This window comes from Trichechus manatus, unplaced genomic scaffold, assembly GCF_000243295.1.
Source record: "Trichechus manatus latirostris isolate Lorelei unplaced genomic scaffold, TriManLat1.0 scaffold00017, whole genome shotgun sequence".
Taxonomy (NCBI): Eukaryota; Metazoa; Chordata; class Mammalia; order Sirenia; family Trichechidae; genus Trichechus; species Trichechus manatus.
Genome location: NW_004443953.1, coordinates 20,351,580 through 20,368,798, shown reverse-complemented (window position 1 = coordinate 20,368,798; position 17,219 = coordinate 20,351,580). Strand labels below are relative to the sequence as shown.

At 39.5% G+C, this 17,219-nt stretch overlaps 1 protein-coding gene across 1 annotated transcript in view; it reads right to left on the bottom strand.

The window, feature by feature from the left end:
- Window positions 1–2,514: 2,514 nt before the first annotated feature.
- Window positions 2,515–17,219, bottom strand: part of SLC16A10 (solute carrier family 16 member 10) — a 144,587-nt gene continuing 129,882 nt past the window's right edge. The window contains exons 5-6 of the mRNA XM_004372469.2: window positions 6,369–6,597; window positions 2,515–3,502 (exon numbers count right to left, since the gene is read on the bottom strand). Coding sequence (XP_004372526.1) covers window positions 3,270–3,502; window positions 6,369–6,597 — 462 coding nt within the window. The 3' untranslated portion in view covers window positions 2,515–3,269. The remainder of the gene's footprint in view (window positions 3,503–6,368; window positions 6,598–17,219) is intronic.

Genomic DNA, 17,219 nt, shown 5'->3' with positions numbered 1-17,219 from the left:
AAAGAAGCCCTGGTAGTACAGTGGCTAACCAAAAGGTCCGCAGTTCTAACCCCCTAGCTGCTCCATGGGAGAAATATGTGGCAGTTACAGCCTTGGAAACCCTATGGGGCAGTTCTGCTCTATCCTATAGGATCACTATGAGTCTGAATTGCCTTGACAGCAATGCGTTTTTTGAGACTCTAATAACTGATGATATTCTACATATAAACAAACAAAAAAATAAATAATGGGGATGTTAATGGTATGCATGCTAGGATAAATAAAATAAATATAAATGCCAACTTTTGCTATAAAGTTTGGAAATCTAGGAATTGTTTCTCTTTATAAGTACTTTTAGCTTTTTAAGACCAATTAAATCATAAACAAGTTTAAGCAATTATTTCTATCAGAAATGGGTATTTTCTTCATGAATACAAACTGAGTTTTTTCCCCCCTCCATTTGTAACTGCAACTGGATAACATGCCCAATAATGCTTTTGTTTAAATATCAGGTCCTACTGCTAACACTAATGACCGAAGACCACACATGTTGTGGAATGACATCAAGGACATCATACGTGAAGAAAGCAAGAGGTCATTCAAAAGACAGGAAAGAAAGAAAAGACCAAAATGGATGTCAGAAGAGACTCTGAAACCTGCTCTTGAATGTCAAGTAGCTAAAGCGAAAGGAAGAAATGATGAAGTAAAAGAGCTGAACAGAAGATTTCAAAGGGTGGCTTGAGAAGACAAAGTAAAGTATTATAATGATATGTGCAAAGACCGGGAGGTAGAAAACCAAAAGGGAGGAACAAGCTTGGCATTTCTCAAGCTGAAAGAACTGAAGAAAAAATCCAAGCTTCGAGTTGCAGTAGTGAAGTATTCTATAGGCAAAATATCTAACAACGCAGAAACCATCAAAAGAAGATGGAAGGAATACAGAGAGTCACTATACCAGAAAGAATTGGTCGACATTCAACCATTTCAGGAGGTAGCATATGATCAGGAACCGATGTTACTGAAGGAAGAAGTCCAAGCTGCATTAAAAGCACTGGCAAAAAACAGAGCTCCAGGAATTAATGGAATACCAACTGAGATGTTTCAATAAACGGATGCAGTACTGGAAGTGCTCGTTTGTCTATGCCAAGAAATCTGGAAGACAGCTACCTGGCCAACCAACTGGAAGAGATCCATATTTATGCCTATTCCCAAGAAAGGTGATCCAACAGAATGTAAAAATTTGCTGAAGATCATTCAAAAGTGGCTGCAGCAGTATATTGACAGGTAACTGCCAGAAATTCAAGCCGGATTTAGAAGAGGACGTGGAACCAGGGATATCACTGCTGATGTCTGATGGATCCTGGCTGAAAGCAGAGGATACCAGGAAGTTGTTTACCTGTGTTTCATTGACTATGCAAAGGCATTTGACTGTGTGGATCATAATAAATTATGGATAACACTGTGAAGAATGGGAATTCCAGAACGCTTAATTGTGCTCATGAGGAACCTGTACATAGATTATGAGGCAGTCATTCGAATAGAACAAGGGGATAATGGGTGGTTTAAAGTTAGGAAAGGCATGTATCAGGGTTGTATCCTTTCACCATACCTATTCAATCTGAGCAAATAATCCGAGAAGCTGGACTATATGAAGAAGAGTGGGGCATCAGGATTGGAGGAAGACTCATTAACAACCTGTGATATGCAGATGACACAACCTGGCTTGCTGAAAGTGGACAGGACCTGACGTACTTGCTGATGAAGATCAAAGACCACAGCCTTCGGTATGGATTACAGCTCAACATGAAAAAAACAAAAATCCTCACAATTGGACCAATAAGCAACATCATGATAAACGGAGAAAAGACTGAGGTTGTCAAGGATTTCATTTTACTTGGATCTGCAATCAACACCCATGGAAGTAGCAGTCAAGACATCAAAAGACCCACTGCATTGGGCAAACTGGCTGTAAAAGATCTCTTTAAAGTGCCAAAAAGCAAAGATGTCACCTTAAGACGAAGGTGCTCCTGACCCAAGCCATGGTGTTTTCAATCACCTCATATGCATGTGAAAGCTCGACAATGAATAAGAAGACAGAAGAAGAATTGACATCTTTGAATTGTGGTGGTGCTGAAGAATATTGAATACACCATGGACTGCCAAAAGAAAAAACAAATCTGTCTTGGAAGAAGTACAACCAGAATGCCCCTTAGAAGCAAGGATGGTGAGACTATGTCTCACATACTTTGGACATGTTATCAGGAGGGATCAGTCCCTGGAGAAGGACATCATGCTTGGTAGAGGGCCAGCAAAAAAGAGGAAGACCCTCAACAAGATGGACTGACACAGTGACTGCAACAATGTGCTCAAGCATAACAACGACTGTGAGGATGGCGCAGGACCGGGCAGTGTTTCATTCTGTTGTACATAGGGTCGCTGAGTCAGAACTGACTCAACAGCACCTAACAGCAACAACAGTGCTAACAAATCCAGAAGTCAGAAAAATTCTAAGTTAAAACTGCCAGAATATCTTTCACTCATTCTATTTTACTTTATTATTACAATATAAACAAATTCAGAAAATTGAGGTGTTTCTGACTACTTGAGTAAAACACTACAAACTCAAAGTAAACAAACATAAATGGAAGAATGCCTGATTTCTGAACTGTTCTGTCTTTATGAACAAGAACCTTTCATTTCACATGTTGATGCTGAATACATCATTAGCATCTGCTCCAAGAAAGGTCTCTCAACACTGCAGCAAGTCAGGATATCTTAATAATTTCATAGCTTATTTAACAGTAGGCAAGTAACTTTAACATAGACTTGAGGCTTAAGTATATCTGGTGTTACACAGAATTCAGGGTTAAATTTTGTAAAAAGTTTCCAAATAACAGAAGTTAAAACAAAGGTACCAGATAAAGATACCCAGTGAGACAACAAACAGTATTTCCAGTCCAGTACAGCTTGAGGTATTTTTAAATATCTGTACAAGCTAAATAGCATTCACAGTTTCCAAAGTTGCTTTTTACTGACAGCTTCAAATTCTCACAATTAAATATAATTTGACTTTCAGACATGTTTTCATGTATCAGAGTCACTGCCCTCAGACTCGTGGATATCAGCTATTCCGTGGCCAAAAATGGTTCTGTAGTAATAAGGGTGCTATTTCCCAATTACTGTGCTATTCCTAGGATGTTATTTAAAAAAATAAGAAATTTGCAATTCATATAAAAGGAAAACTTGCTTTAACTCCTGAAAGCAAGTCCAGTCTGATGCAGGTATTTAAGACATTAAATAACAGAGTCAGATTCTTTCTTGAGGAGTCCGGATGAGCTTGATAGCACAGAGTTCTGGTTCTCCAACATTTTCTCCATCTTTTCTCCTCCAGTGGTTTTACTGATCCCTCTTTGCTTCTTACTGTGGATCCATGGAATAAAACAAAGCACAGCGCCTCCAATCAGGGGAGGGAGTCCGGCAAGGTAGAATGCCACATCATAGGAGCCCAGCTTGTCACGAAGTAACCCTGAGAAGGGAAAAAGCTGTCACCAACAGATAATAGTGGAACTCTTTGGGGTTTCTGATCAGTCCGGCCTAGTCCCAAGCTAATAATGTCACCTCAGGAGAACTGGTTCAAACTACATCTCAGGTATGGTGGACAGACTGTCAAGATGAAACTTCTCTCTCACACAAAACTCAAAGTGTGTACATTTCATACTGTTCTGTGATAAGAGTAAAGATAGGAGATCTTTATATCAGAAAAAGAAATAACTTTTTCTTAAGGAAATGGGTCTGAAACAAACTTTTTCTGATACGAAGATCTCCTATCTTTACTCTTGTCACAGAGTCTAGGCCTCTAAGTTTTCATACCAAGATATTACTTGTTAGAAATATTTGCAAGGAAAAGCTTTGGCTTTCTGAAAACCCCTCAGAGGCCATTTGGGATATTCTGATACATGGTGTAAAAGTCTCTGCTTCAGCAGAAGTTGGACAGACCATCAAGATGAAACTTTCCTCACTCAAAATGTCTACAATTCAAACCAATCTTGAGCCTTTTTTTTTTTAAATGAAATAACATGAAACCATTTTAAATTATAATCCAAAATCATGCAAAATTATAAATCTAAGAGTTGGATGAAAAAGTTAGATTGTTAAATACATTTTGGAAAGACACTAAGGTTTGTCAGCAAATGGAGGAAAATGTAAGAATCTATGTGCGGCACTTTAATAGATCGTTGGGCTCTGCTTCTAAAAACTTATTTAGTGTGCTCCTTATTTCTAATTTCTCTAACAAAATCCAGTACTCTGGGTTTTTTAAGTTATCTTAGTGTTTTTAAACTCTAATAATTACTGTAAGACCTCAGTTATCTCAATGTCCAAGGAACATATTGTACTGAATATCTGACTTTGCTAAATAAATAGTTGATGATTTGTCAACTACCAACATATTAAAATATATACATACTCATTCTGGATAGAAATCTAAAATACACAGTATCTTTAAATACATAATATACTTGAAATACACAATTTCTTTATCTTTTTAAATGAGAATATTCCATATATACCCGAGCCTTTCACCCTTAGAAACACTAGTTATTATATTTTGTTGTAATACCATGATGCCCCCAGAACCTCTGGTGAGCTTGAGGCTTTCTGCTGTGTCTTGCTATGTGTTGTTATTCTGCCTGCTTTGGAAGTTTCCTGTTACCTCTCCTTATTCTTGGTCTGTTATCAGTCACTTGTGGTAGCAAACATCATTCCTGCTAAAATGCTGGTTTTGTAATCTACTGTGGAGTTGGAAACCCTATAACAAAGCTTGTCAAACTCAACTCATTTGCCGCCGAGTCGATTCTGATTCAGAGCGACCCTACAGGACAAAGTAGAACTTCCCCACAGGATTTCCAAGGCTGTAAAATGGGAACAGACTGCTGCATCTTTCTCCCATGGAGTGGCTGGTGGGTTCAAAACGCTGACCTTTTGGTTAGCAGCTGAGTGCTTAATCACTGCACCACCAGGGCTCTTTAGCTAAGCTTGTAGGGTGTAAAAATAAGAATGAGCGGTGTATTGCCTGGGTGAGAAGAGAAAAAGTGGAAAGTTCTCCTTCAGGGAGAACTGTGACCTTTAGAATATAAACTCTATGGAATCTATTTAGTCTGCCCAGTACTGACTGCTTGCTTGATTTCTGACTAGGTTCACCAATGGTGAATTTGCTAGATATACGTGGTTCTCAATATGGGAATGCATTGAGTTGAACTTCCACTGATGCCTTCATATGCCAAAAACAGGTGACAATACGTACATTTAAATTTTATTGAATCTTGTTACAATACTAATTGACACTGGCATCCAAGTAATACTGAACTTGAGACATCTTTACACCGTCATTTAGGTATTTCCAAAGCTACAACATATACTTTAAAAAAAAAAAAAAAGGTTGCTATCGAGTCAATTCCAACTCATGGCAACCCCATGTGTATCAGAGTAGAACTGTGCTCCATAGGGTTTTCAGTGACTGATTTTTTAGAAGGAGATCACCAGGCCTTTCCTGTGAGGTACAGTGAACAATTCAGTGGTATTTAGTAATTCACAACATTGTATAACCCACCTCTATCTAGTTCCAAAACATTTTCATCACCCGAAAAGGAAAACCTGTACCCATCAAGCAGCTATTCCCTATTCCCCCTTCCCCTAGTCACTGACAACCAACAATCTGTTCTCTGTCTCTATGGATTTACCTGTTTGCATATTTCACATAAATAGAAACATACAATATGTGACCTTTACTGTCTGGCTTCTTTCACTAGCATAATCTTTTCAAGGTTCATCCACACTGTAGTATGTATCAGTACTTCATTCTTTTTTATGGCTGAATAATATCCTATGTGTGTATGTATGTATACATATATATATATATATATCACAATGTGTTTATCCATTCATCCATTGACGGAAATTTGGGTTATTTACACTAAATGTTATTTTTCATCAGCTACCCCTCAGGGAGATATTATCTCTTACATAAAGCATTTATAAGATACATATTTAGAAATCTTTCAGAATCTTTATCTTTAAAAAAGAGAAGCCATTTTCCCATTCCCCAAAGCACACAGTAAGTGAAATACAGGACCTGTGAAAGCGCAAAGCCCAGAAGCTTACTGTTAGGTGTTTTACAAAGTATCTTAGATGCCAGCAAGGATAAGAAGAACTCCCCAGCAAATCTCTTCTACAGCTGGTCTTTCTAAAGATGTTATACATAAGGCACACACAAAAGCAAAAGACCAATAATCAATAAATTGTGATATGATATGTTTTACATATAAGTGAAACTTAGGAACTAAAGTGGAAAATGCTATGAATTAATATAATACCTGGAGAATGATTACACTTACCTGCAACGGGTGGGCCCACCGTCATGGGTATAGACATGAATCCGAGTAGAAATCCGATTGCTTGGGAGACATCCTGGGCACCAACTAACTCAAAAGCAATGGGAGCCATGATGGAGATGAAGCATCCATCGAAGAGACCCATGATGAGACAGACAGCAATGAGGGCCCCAAAGACACTACAGAGGGGAATCATCACGGACATCAGACCAATGAAGAAAAAGGAGAGTACCTAGGACAGACACCACAATGTCAACTCTGCTCTCTGGAAAAGCAAACTTTACAGTTACTGAGCAACATGCTCAGGACTTCTAAGTGATTACTGGTTAGTTTTGTTTTTTTCCCTCAGCTCATCTTGATTTTATATACATAATCAACTTCCATCATCATCTCCCTGAGTTCCCCTAGCACTTCCTCAGTATTTCCATTAAGGCACAAGGGAGAAAGTAACTATTTTTATTCTTACCTTGCCTTCCAGCCTGTAAGCTTCTTTGAGGGCACAGTCTATAACAAAATCATCTTTAGGCTTGATATTATGAGGTTTAAGGATCCTGCACCTGGTCGGTGTCTGATAAATATCTGTTCTTTGACTATCAGCTCAAATTCACTCAGGCATCAAACACGTGATTTTGCTGCCAATTGATAGGTACTGTGCTAGAGATTTCAACAATGAATAAGACCTGGTTCCCACCCTTGGGTTGTGGGGAGAGGGATATGTAAATAAATGCAAATGAAGTGTTCCAGATCCTGCCATAGTTGTATAATCGAAGTACGGTGGGTACAAAAAAAGGAGGGAGCAGACAATTCAATAACCTTTTTAAGCAAAGAATTACTTAAAACCAGACACTGCATTACTCAGCAGAAGAAATAAATGTTTTAAAAAGCATCAGGTTTTGAAAAAGTATGTATGTTGTTAGGTGACTTGAAGTAGATTCCAACTCACAGTGACCCAGTGTGACAGAGTAGTACTGCCTATAGGGTTTTCTAGGCTGTATTCTTTTACAGGAGCAGGTCTCCAGGTCTTTTCTTCCACGGAGCTGCCAACCTTTTTTTTTTTAAGAAAGCTAACTGGAATTATTTTTTTTTAGTTGTATTTTAGATGAAGGTTTACAGAGCAAAGTAGTTTCTCATTAAACAATTAATACACATATTGTTTTGTGACAACCCACGACATTTCAATTCTCTCCCCTTCTCTACATTGGTTCCCCATTAGCAGCTTTCCTGTCCCCTCCTGCCTTCTTGTCCTTGCCTCTGGGCTGGTGTGCCCATTTAGTCTTGTTCTGTTTTGTGGCCCTGCCTAACCTTTGGCTGAAGGGTGAACCTCAGGAGTGACTTCAGTACTGAGGTAGAAGGGTGTCCGGGGGCCATACTCTTGGGGTTTCTCCAGTCTCTGTCAGACCTACTAAGTATTTTTTTTTGTGAGTTAGAATATTGTTCTATATTTGTCTCCAGCTCTGTCCAGGACCTTCTATTGTGATCCCTGTCAGAGCAGTTTGTGGTGGTAGCCCGGTACCATCTAGTTGTGCTGGACTCAGTCCGGTGGAGGCTTTGGTACTTGTGGTTCATTAGTCCTTTGGACTAATCTTTCCCTTGTGTCTTTGATTTTCTTCATTCTCCCTTGCTCCAGACGGGGTGAGACCAGTGGAGTAGCTTAGATGGCCAGTCATAAGCTTTTAAAACCCCAGATGCTAGTCACCAAAGAAGGATGTAGAACATTTTCTTTAATATAAACTGTTATGCCAATTAAGCTAGATGTTCCCCGAGACCAGGGTCCCCGTAGCCCTCCGCCCAGCAATTTGGTCCCTCAGGGAGTCTGAATGTGTTTATGGAGCTTCTATGACCGTGCTTTGGTCAAGTTGTGATGGCTTCCCCAGTACTGTGTACTGTCTAACCCTTCACCAACGTTACCACTTATCTATTGTCTATTTACTGTTTTTTCCATCCTCACCCCTCCCCTCCCTCATAACCATTAAAGATTGTTTCTTTTTGTTATCTAGCTTATCTTCTGATGTTTGTGTATTGTTAGTTATGGCTCGTATCCTGTTTATGTCGTGTATTAGGGCCTCTAGCGTTGACCCATTTCTTCTTCTATAATCTTTATAGTTTTGGGTTTTATATTTAGATCTTTGATCCATTTTGAATTACTTTTTGTGTATGGTGTTAGGTATGGTCCTGTTTCATTTTTTCGCAGATGGACATCCAGTTTTGCCAACACTATTTGTTAAAAAGACTGTCTTTTCCCCATATGATGGACTTTGGGACTTTGTCAAAGATCAGGTGACCGCAGGTGGATGGATTTACATCTGGGTTCACAATTCTGTTCCATTGGTCAATGTGTCTGTCGTACCAGTACCAGGCTGTTTTGACTACCATAGCTGTACAGTAGGTTCTGAGGTCAGGTAGTGTGAGTCCTCCCGCTTTATTCTTCTTCTTCAATAGTGCTTTACTTATCTGGGGCCTCTTTCATTTCCATATAAAGTTAATGATTAGTTTTTTAATCTCTTTATTAAGAATGCTGTTGGTATTTGGAGGATTGCATTGTATTTGTAAATTGCTTCGCGTAGAATTGACATTTTCACGATATTGAGTCTACCTATCCATGAGCATGGTATGTTTTTCCATTTACAGAGTTCTCTTTTGTTTTCTTGCAGTAGTGTTTTGTAGTTTTCTTTGTATAGGTCTTTTACATCCCAGGTTAGATTTATTCCTAAATATTTTATTTTTTTTAGAGGCTGTTATAAATGGTATTGCTTTCCTGATTTCCTTTTCATCGTTCTCTTTATTGGTGTATAGGAATCCAACTGATTTTTGTATGTTTATTTTGTATCCTGCTACTCTGCTGAATCTTTCTATTAGTTCCAGTAGATTTCTTGTGGAGTCTTTAGGGTTTTCTATGTAGAGTATCATATCATCTGCAAATAGGGACAGCTTTACTTCTTATCAATTTGGATGCCCTTTAATTTCTTTTTCTTGTCTTATTGCTCTAGCTAGGACTTCCAGCACAATGTTAAACAAAGAGTGTGATAAAGGGCATCCTTGTCTTGTTCCTGTTCTCAAGGGGAATGCGTTCAGCCTCTCTCCATTAAGAATGATGTTGCCTGTTGGTTTTGTATAGATGCCTTTATTATTTTGAGGAATTTCCCTTCTATACCTATTTTATTGAGAGTTTTTGTCAGGAATGGATTTTGGACTTTGTTGAATGCCTTTTCTGCATCAATTGAGATGATCATGTGATTATTTTATTTATGTGGTGGATTGCATTGATCTTCTAATGTTGAACCATCCTTGAATCCCACTTGGTCGTGATGTATTATTTTTTTGATATGCTGCTGAATTCTACTGGCTAGAATTTTGTTGAGAATTTTTGCATCTATATTCATGAAGGATATTGGTCTGTAATTTTTTTTGTGATTTCTTTTCCTGGTTTTGGTATCAGGGTTATGCCGGCTTCATAGAATGAATTTGGAAGTATCCCTTCCTTTCTTATTGAACCACCAACCTTTTGGTTTGCTGCAAACCATTGTGCCACCAGGGCTCCTTCATGCATATGATAGTAACTATCATTTATTTAGTGTTTACTAAGTGCCAGGCATTGCTCTCAACACTGTAGATGCATTATCTCACTAGTGATTCTCATCACAACTTTGTCAGTTGGGTGCTAATGTTATTCCCATTTTACAGATGAAGACAGTGATGTTAGGAGAGATTAACTAACTGTCCAAGTGGTCATGAGGGCAACAGCAGGGAATAGATGAACCGTTCTAGAGGCTACCCTGGGGCTGGGAAGAAAAGGGAGATCAAATGAAGCACACTTGTGCAATACCAAGCTTGCTAGTACACCTCAGGGCAGCCACTCACAACCTTAGTGCACACCAGGATCACGAGCAGCTCCTAAAGCTGCAGACTGTGATTCCAGGGTGGGGTCACAAATCTCCATTTAATATCACAACACCACAATAAGAAACACGCTCTTGAAAAATGTTCCAAACTGGAGGTTTGGTCTCTTTTTGACACTATTATACCATACAGCTGAATAAATTTTTCATTTTTATTACTAGACTACAGCTTTACTATATAAAATTATGATTAGTTGAAAAATCCGAGTTGGCTATTTGAAAATAAGCCTGGCACTTCACATTAGCAACTCTACTCAACAAAATCTCGCCATTCTCCCAATTTTTTTATTTTCTACTTAAACATCTTTTTCTCTAAGTATAATCTCTTAGCAGTGGTTAACTATTGGGTTTGCAGTCTGGTCAGAAGGAGAGAACCAGGGCTCAGAGGGACAAGACCCAGGTTCTAGCTCTGTGTGACCCTGAGCAAGTAAAAAACTTCCTGACGCTTTAATTGCCCCATCTATTAAGACAAAAAAAGATGTAAAAATAAATCAAAATGTAGGATGCGGTTTGAAATTAACAAGTAGGTAAGGATTTGAGTTTTTATTGAAAAACTAACCAGACAAACCTTAATATTCTTTTTTTTTTTTTTTCATTCAACTACAAGCATACAAGGAGATAAACAAGGAAAGTCATTTAAAGCTTAGAAACATATCTATAATCACAAACTCCAGAGAATTTAGGATAAAAATTATGGACGCTTTGGGGCCAGATTTAACGTGTTTAATTGGCAAGGCCCACGGACCAAATGTTCCCAACCATGCCACTGTAATTATACTAGATTAGCTTTCAAGAATATTTTTTTCTTTTCATGTGCTTCACGTTCTTTTCCTATTTTGTTCAGTACCAATTTCTTCTAAGATAAGAAAACCAGCTCTGTGGAATTTTTTACTTAGTGAATTTTTAAAAAGCCTAGTGTAGTACTTGGCACAAAGTCAATTTTGCCCAATAAACAAATGTTATCTGGGAACAATTTGTGTAATGCGAGACCCAGGCACTTTACTTTTGGTAGACAATTTTTTGGTTTCTTTATCCATTTTCAGCCCCCTCAAATTTTTGTTCTTTGACCAGATTTGCAAGGAATCATTCACTTAAGAGCTTCAAATTTAATACTATATATTTCAAACATATTATCTCTTAACACTTTACCTGCTAGTTCTTTTTCAATTCAAACTGTATTAATTTATAGTCTCTTTTTAAATTATTTGATAATAATTTAGTTATTTAAAATTAATTTAGTTATTTAAAAAAGAATTTGTTTATCCTTTAAGAATTCAGCTTATAGAAATTTATACATTTATTCTTTATCGTTTCTCAGAAAATAAGTAGCTTCTTTTACCTTATATGTTGGTATAGTAGTGAGAAACTATTCTCTTTCCCAGAAAGTGCTACTACCCAAAATGTAGCTGAATTAGGAGGTAAGTAGGCCAAACTGGTGAGACACACCTATTCTCTATATTCAGGGATAACTGAGACACAAGGAACACATTCCAAGGTTTAATAAACTATTCATAATAGGAGGTCCGGTACTTCCTCATCACTTCCCAAAATAAATATTGATCCACACATCAAATATCGATCTGTAAATAGTAGGGCTCAGTTTGAAAGAATAAATTCAGTATTACGTACAATCATTTTTTCCTCAAATACAGCAGCTCTGGTTAGATTTAATAAAGGAGTCAAAGACCCCTAAGCTCTAGGCACTGGCACTGACATTTAATAAGGAAGTGAAAGTTTAGATATTTATGTTGCTTTTGTTAAGACCATCCAAAGAAACATCTTCTGTCATAACATCACAGGCTCTAGAAGAATGATTCTCTCTGAGTTATTTTACATATCTAGGAACAAAAAAAATTTTTTTGCTATTGCCTTTCCCATTTCTATCTCACACACACACACACATGCACGCACAATATTCTTGAAGAAGTGTCAGTTTAAGTTTTGCTCAGGAATTGAAGTGTAGCTCAAGAGGAAAAATGAGCTGTACCTGGCAAAGAATAAACAGAAGGCATTTTTTGAGACAGACACATAATTGGCCACAGTTAGATTCCAGTGTTGCTCCAATAAGTTTATTCAATATAAAGTTTCCAGACTTTCGGAGCCTCCGGCTACATACCAAGGACAGAAAGCAGTCAGAAGCAGAATTCTGCCGTTCCATAACAAACTAAAAGGAAACATTGAGGCCACATAGCCAGGTGGCTGGCTCCTCTGAAGCACACAGAGGCCACAGTACTTTTGGAGTGCTTTACAGTCTGTCCAACTTTTTTCCATGGCACGTGGACTGCCATTTCTGCTTGACAGAAGAACTGGCAGGTGACACATTCAACCCAGTGCCACAGCCTAGATGAGACTATGGAGCCTCCTTATGTGGGCCTAACAACTGAGATACAGAAGCAAAAACAAGGCGGGGAATTGTTAAGTATTTGGATACTATTTTGGAAATAGCTTACATTTAGTAAAGCATATGCCCTTGTCCCAAGGTATCCTTAGGAAAATGTAAAATGCCAAAAAGGTATGTTTAGGCAAAAGGAATGAAAAAAAAAAAAAAAAAGCAACACTGATCAGTTCACTCTACCTGAACCAGAACAGAAAAGCTTACACAGGAAGATGGATATGGAAGTCATAGTTACAAAAAATCTAAATTACAAAAGTAACTCATGAATAAAACCAAAAACCAAACCCACTGCCATGGAGTCAATTCCAACTCATAGCAACCCTATAGAACAGAGTAGAACTGCCCTATAGGGTTTCCAATGCTGTAAATCCTTACAAAAGCAGACTGCCACATCTTTCTCCCGAGGAGTGGCTGGTGGGTTTGAACCACAACCTTTTGGTTAGCAACAGAGTGCTTTAACCACTATGTCACCAGGGCTCCTAACTCATGTACACTTTCTTTAAAAAAATCCAAACCTCAGAGAAATATATACAGTAATATGTGAGTCTTCCTTCAGCCCCCTTCTCCCCCAATCTATGCCCACTCTCTTCCTCAGGAAAAACCACTCAACAATTTACATTACATCCTTCCAGACCTTTTCTATGTGTACCCACATGTTGTTTGGGTTTGTCTACTTTACATACATGGACAAGATGTCCACACTTCAATGTGTCCATGTCACAGAGAAATATGACACAATTGGAAAGTGATCTAAACCCAAAGTTTTCAGTTGTTTCATTATGAAGTTATACTTACAAACCTTTGAAACACTCTTGTCCCTCTGAAACAGTTACATATTAAAGACAGAAACAAACCTGTAGTAACTTTAAGGTGACTAGAAAGACAGGTTTGTGAGCTTAAGAAAGATGATAATGAGACACCAGGGCACAGCCTTTCCTCTCCCAGTAAAGCACACACTCTGGGAAACTTTGTAAAGAGTTTCTTTAACCATTATTCTAGATAATGCAATTCAACTGTCTCTTCTGGAAGGAGCGGCTCAGCATTTGAAATTGTTAGGTTAAAAATAGCTGGAAGCCAGGACTTTGATGGAAGAACCCTTAAGAAAAAGCGGGAACCCTGGTGGCACAGTGGTTAAGTGCTTAGCTGCTAACCAAAAGGTCGGAGGTTTGAGCCCCCCAGCCGCTCAACAGGAAAAAGATGTGGCAGTCTGCTTCTGTAAAGATTACAGCCTAGGAAACAGTTCTACTCTGTCCTACAGGGTCACTATGGTACAGAATCGACTCAACGGCAGTGGGTTTAAGCAAAAGCATGAGATATAACTCCTAAATTCTGTTATCTACAAGCAAAATTCAGAGCAACCAGGGTCTCCTTTCTTGAGACCTGTTCCTAATCAGGATCTGCCTTCGGTATTTAATAGAATATGAAAACACAGTAAAAGCAAGGATTTACTAATCATCCAGCCTGGGCCAGGCACTTTACATATGCCGTCACCAGGAATCCTCACCACAGCCTCTGCTGGTTCTGGAGACAAGTCGGTGGCACTCCGGGGTGAACTCATGTCTGCGCTGCAGTCCTCAAGCCTTTGGTGACTGCGACCAGATGCTAGGCCGTCTGGGAGGGTGGTGAAGTGTGTCTGTGTCACCAGTGTTCAAGGCTCGGATGCTACTCACCTCCAGAGCTGGCTTCAAAGGGACAGGAAGGGAGAAAAACTGTCACAGCCCCACGAGGTTAGGCCAGGACAGATGGAAGCAGGGAGTGGGTGTACCTGAGAAAACATGTCACCAGAGAAAGGAAAGGAGGGAAAATAAAGAGCAGGGCCATCCCAACCCTTAAAGGCTGGGCCAAAAGGCAGACAGCCAGATAGAGAGGGAGGGAGGGAAATGGGAATGAACAGAGACTCCAGGAACAGCTGGAGTCAGCTGCAGCAGACAAGAAAGAGCCAAGCATCAAAAATCACACTGTTTGGGAAGTTAGGGCAGGGGAAGCCAGGAAAAAGGAAAGACAGAGGGGAGTGCTGTCAGGAGTAGTCCAGTATCCTGGTGGGTGAGGTCTGTGTTATCTCCTGTGTTACTGTGTTCACAAGATGGAGCCCACTGGCAGCTCCCAGCAGCACAGGGCACACAGAAGGCCTCCTGTTCTTCTTCATAACCTCTTTGAAATGTAATCTTCTCAACTGTGACTCAGCATGGGTGCCACAAACAGTGCACCACATTTGGATGAAAAAAATTAGATAATATCTAAAAGAAGCCACGTTGTGGCTAACCTTTCACCCAAAATGAAATATCTAACCCACAATACCGACTTAACTGCTGTGTAACTGCAGACCGAACATCAGACAGGTTAGGAAAGGTTATATTTTCTTCTGTGAATTACTTGAAGTACTTCATTAAAATGTGTCCCCAGTAGGTTGCAAATGACCTGATTACCCCTCTGTAGGGGAAAGACTTTCTAAAGTTGTTTTGGAGTAAAATGTTGATGTAAAAAATATATCATGATTTCATCCACTCTAGCAACTTTACCACCATCATCTCTCACCTGGACCACTGCATTGATCACCTAACTGGTCTTCCTTCCTTCCTGCACTCTTGCTTCGCTTCCCTGTAATCCATCCTCCACACACAAAACAACATAGTGATTTTAAAATGTAAAATTAGACCACGGAATTCTTCAACAAAGGCCCACTGCACTAAAGCAATCTCTTCATCTTGGCTTTCAAGGCCCCTTATAATCTGACCCCTCCTAGCTTTCCAGCCTCTTCCCATGCCACTCTCCTTGCCTTCTTTAGTTACCAACATGCTCAGCTTTTTCCTGCCTCAAGTCTTGCCCCAGGAACTCAGGGACCACATCTGTCTTGTTTGTATTCATCTCACCAGCGTGTAGGCTGGTGCGTGGGGCAAAGTCCAAACCCAAACCATAGGCACTCGGAATTTCCTGAATGAAAGTAAGGAAATTCAGAGTCCGTAATGCAGCAAATGTCCATTAGAGGGCTCCTTGACACTTGAGAACAAGACTTAATATTCTGCTAAATGCCCAGCAAGGATATCCATGATGAGGTACAGATAAAGGGGGGAATGATCACAATACAGTAAATTCATTTTAAAAAGCAGTACTCTACCAGCTGCCTATAATTAACTACCTTCTAGCTGTGTGATGAGACTTCTTCCTGTGGCTGCCTGGACCTATACACACACAGACACCCACAGCGATGTAGCCTCTCTGTTGCTCAGTGGTTACATCTATAAATGGAAATAATGACATAATGGATATATAGCACTTAGTTCATCTTCTGGCACATGAAAATGCTCAATACATGGTGATGGCTATTAATGGAAGTTACTTTATCTGTAATAAATGCCTTTGCCCATCACGTTCCTGTACCAAACTTCACCTCTCCTTCAAGGCTCTGCTTGAACACGGCCTCACCTATAAAATGAGTAGAAATGCTCAATCCTCACATCCCAAGTTCCCCTTCTGGTTCTCCTTTACCTTCCTCCCACAACCAACTTTTCTTTTTTCTTTTTTTTTAAATTGTGCTTTAGACAAAGGTTTGCAGAGCAAATTAGATTCTCAAACAATTAATACGCATATTATTTTGCGACATTAGTTGCCAACACCACGACATGTCAACACTTTCCTCTTCTTCATCTTAGGTTCCCCAATTCCATTCATCCAGCTTTCCTGTCCCCTCCTGCCTTCTCGTCCTTGCCCCCGGGCTGTATACCCATTTAGTCTCGAACACACGGTTGAGATATATGCATTAATGTTTGTTTTATGGGCCTGTCTAATCTTTGCTGAAGGGTGAACCTCAGAAGTGACTTCAGTACTGACTTAAAAGGGTGTCTGGGGGCCATACTCTTGGGGTTTCTCCAGTCCCTGTCAGACCAGTAAGTCTGGTCTTTTTTTGTGAGTTTGAATTTTGTTCTACATTTTTCTCTAGCTCTGTCCAGGACCCTTTATTGTGATGGTAGTCAGAGCAGTAGATGGGGGTAGCTGGGCACCAACTAGTTGTACTAGACTACCACAACCAACCTTTATGACAAAGTTGTCTATATTTCTATTTACTCAACTGATCATGAGTGTTTTCTGTACTTGCCTCTCCACTGAAACTACTCTGTCAGGTCACTAACAGTCTTTGTTGCTAAAACCAATGAAAACTTTTTAGTCTTTATCTTGCCTGACCTCTCACTAGCTACTGACACTACTGACCATTCCTGTCCCTGGAGAGACTCTATTCCCTGTTTTTTCTCTACCACTGTATCGACCCCCACTCCGTCTCCTTTGCAGGCCCCTAGTCTTCCACCTACCCCATATACCCCATGCAATCCCCATGGTCTCACTCATGAGCTCCAAACTCAGCGTGACTTTCCCAGAGTGCCACAAACTTTTTTTTTTAATTTACTGTTGTGCTTTAAGCGAAAGTTTACAAATCAAGTTAAGTCTCTCATACAAAATTATACATACATTGTTATGTGACCCTAGTTGCTCTCCCTATACTGTGACAGCACACTCCTCCTTTCTACTCCAGATTTCCTGTGTCTATTCAACCAGCTTCTGACCCTCTCT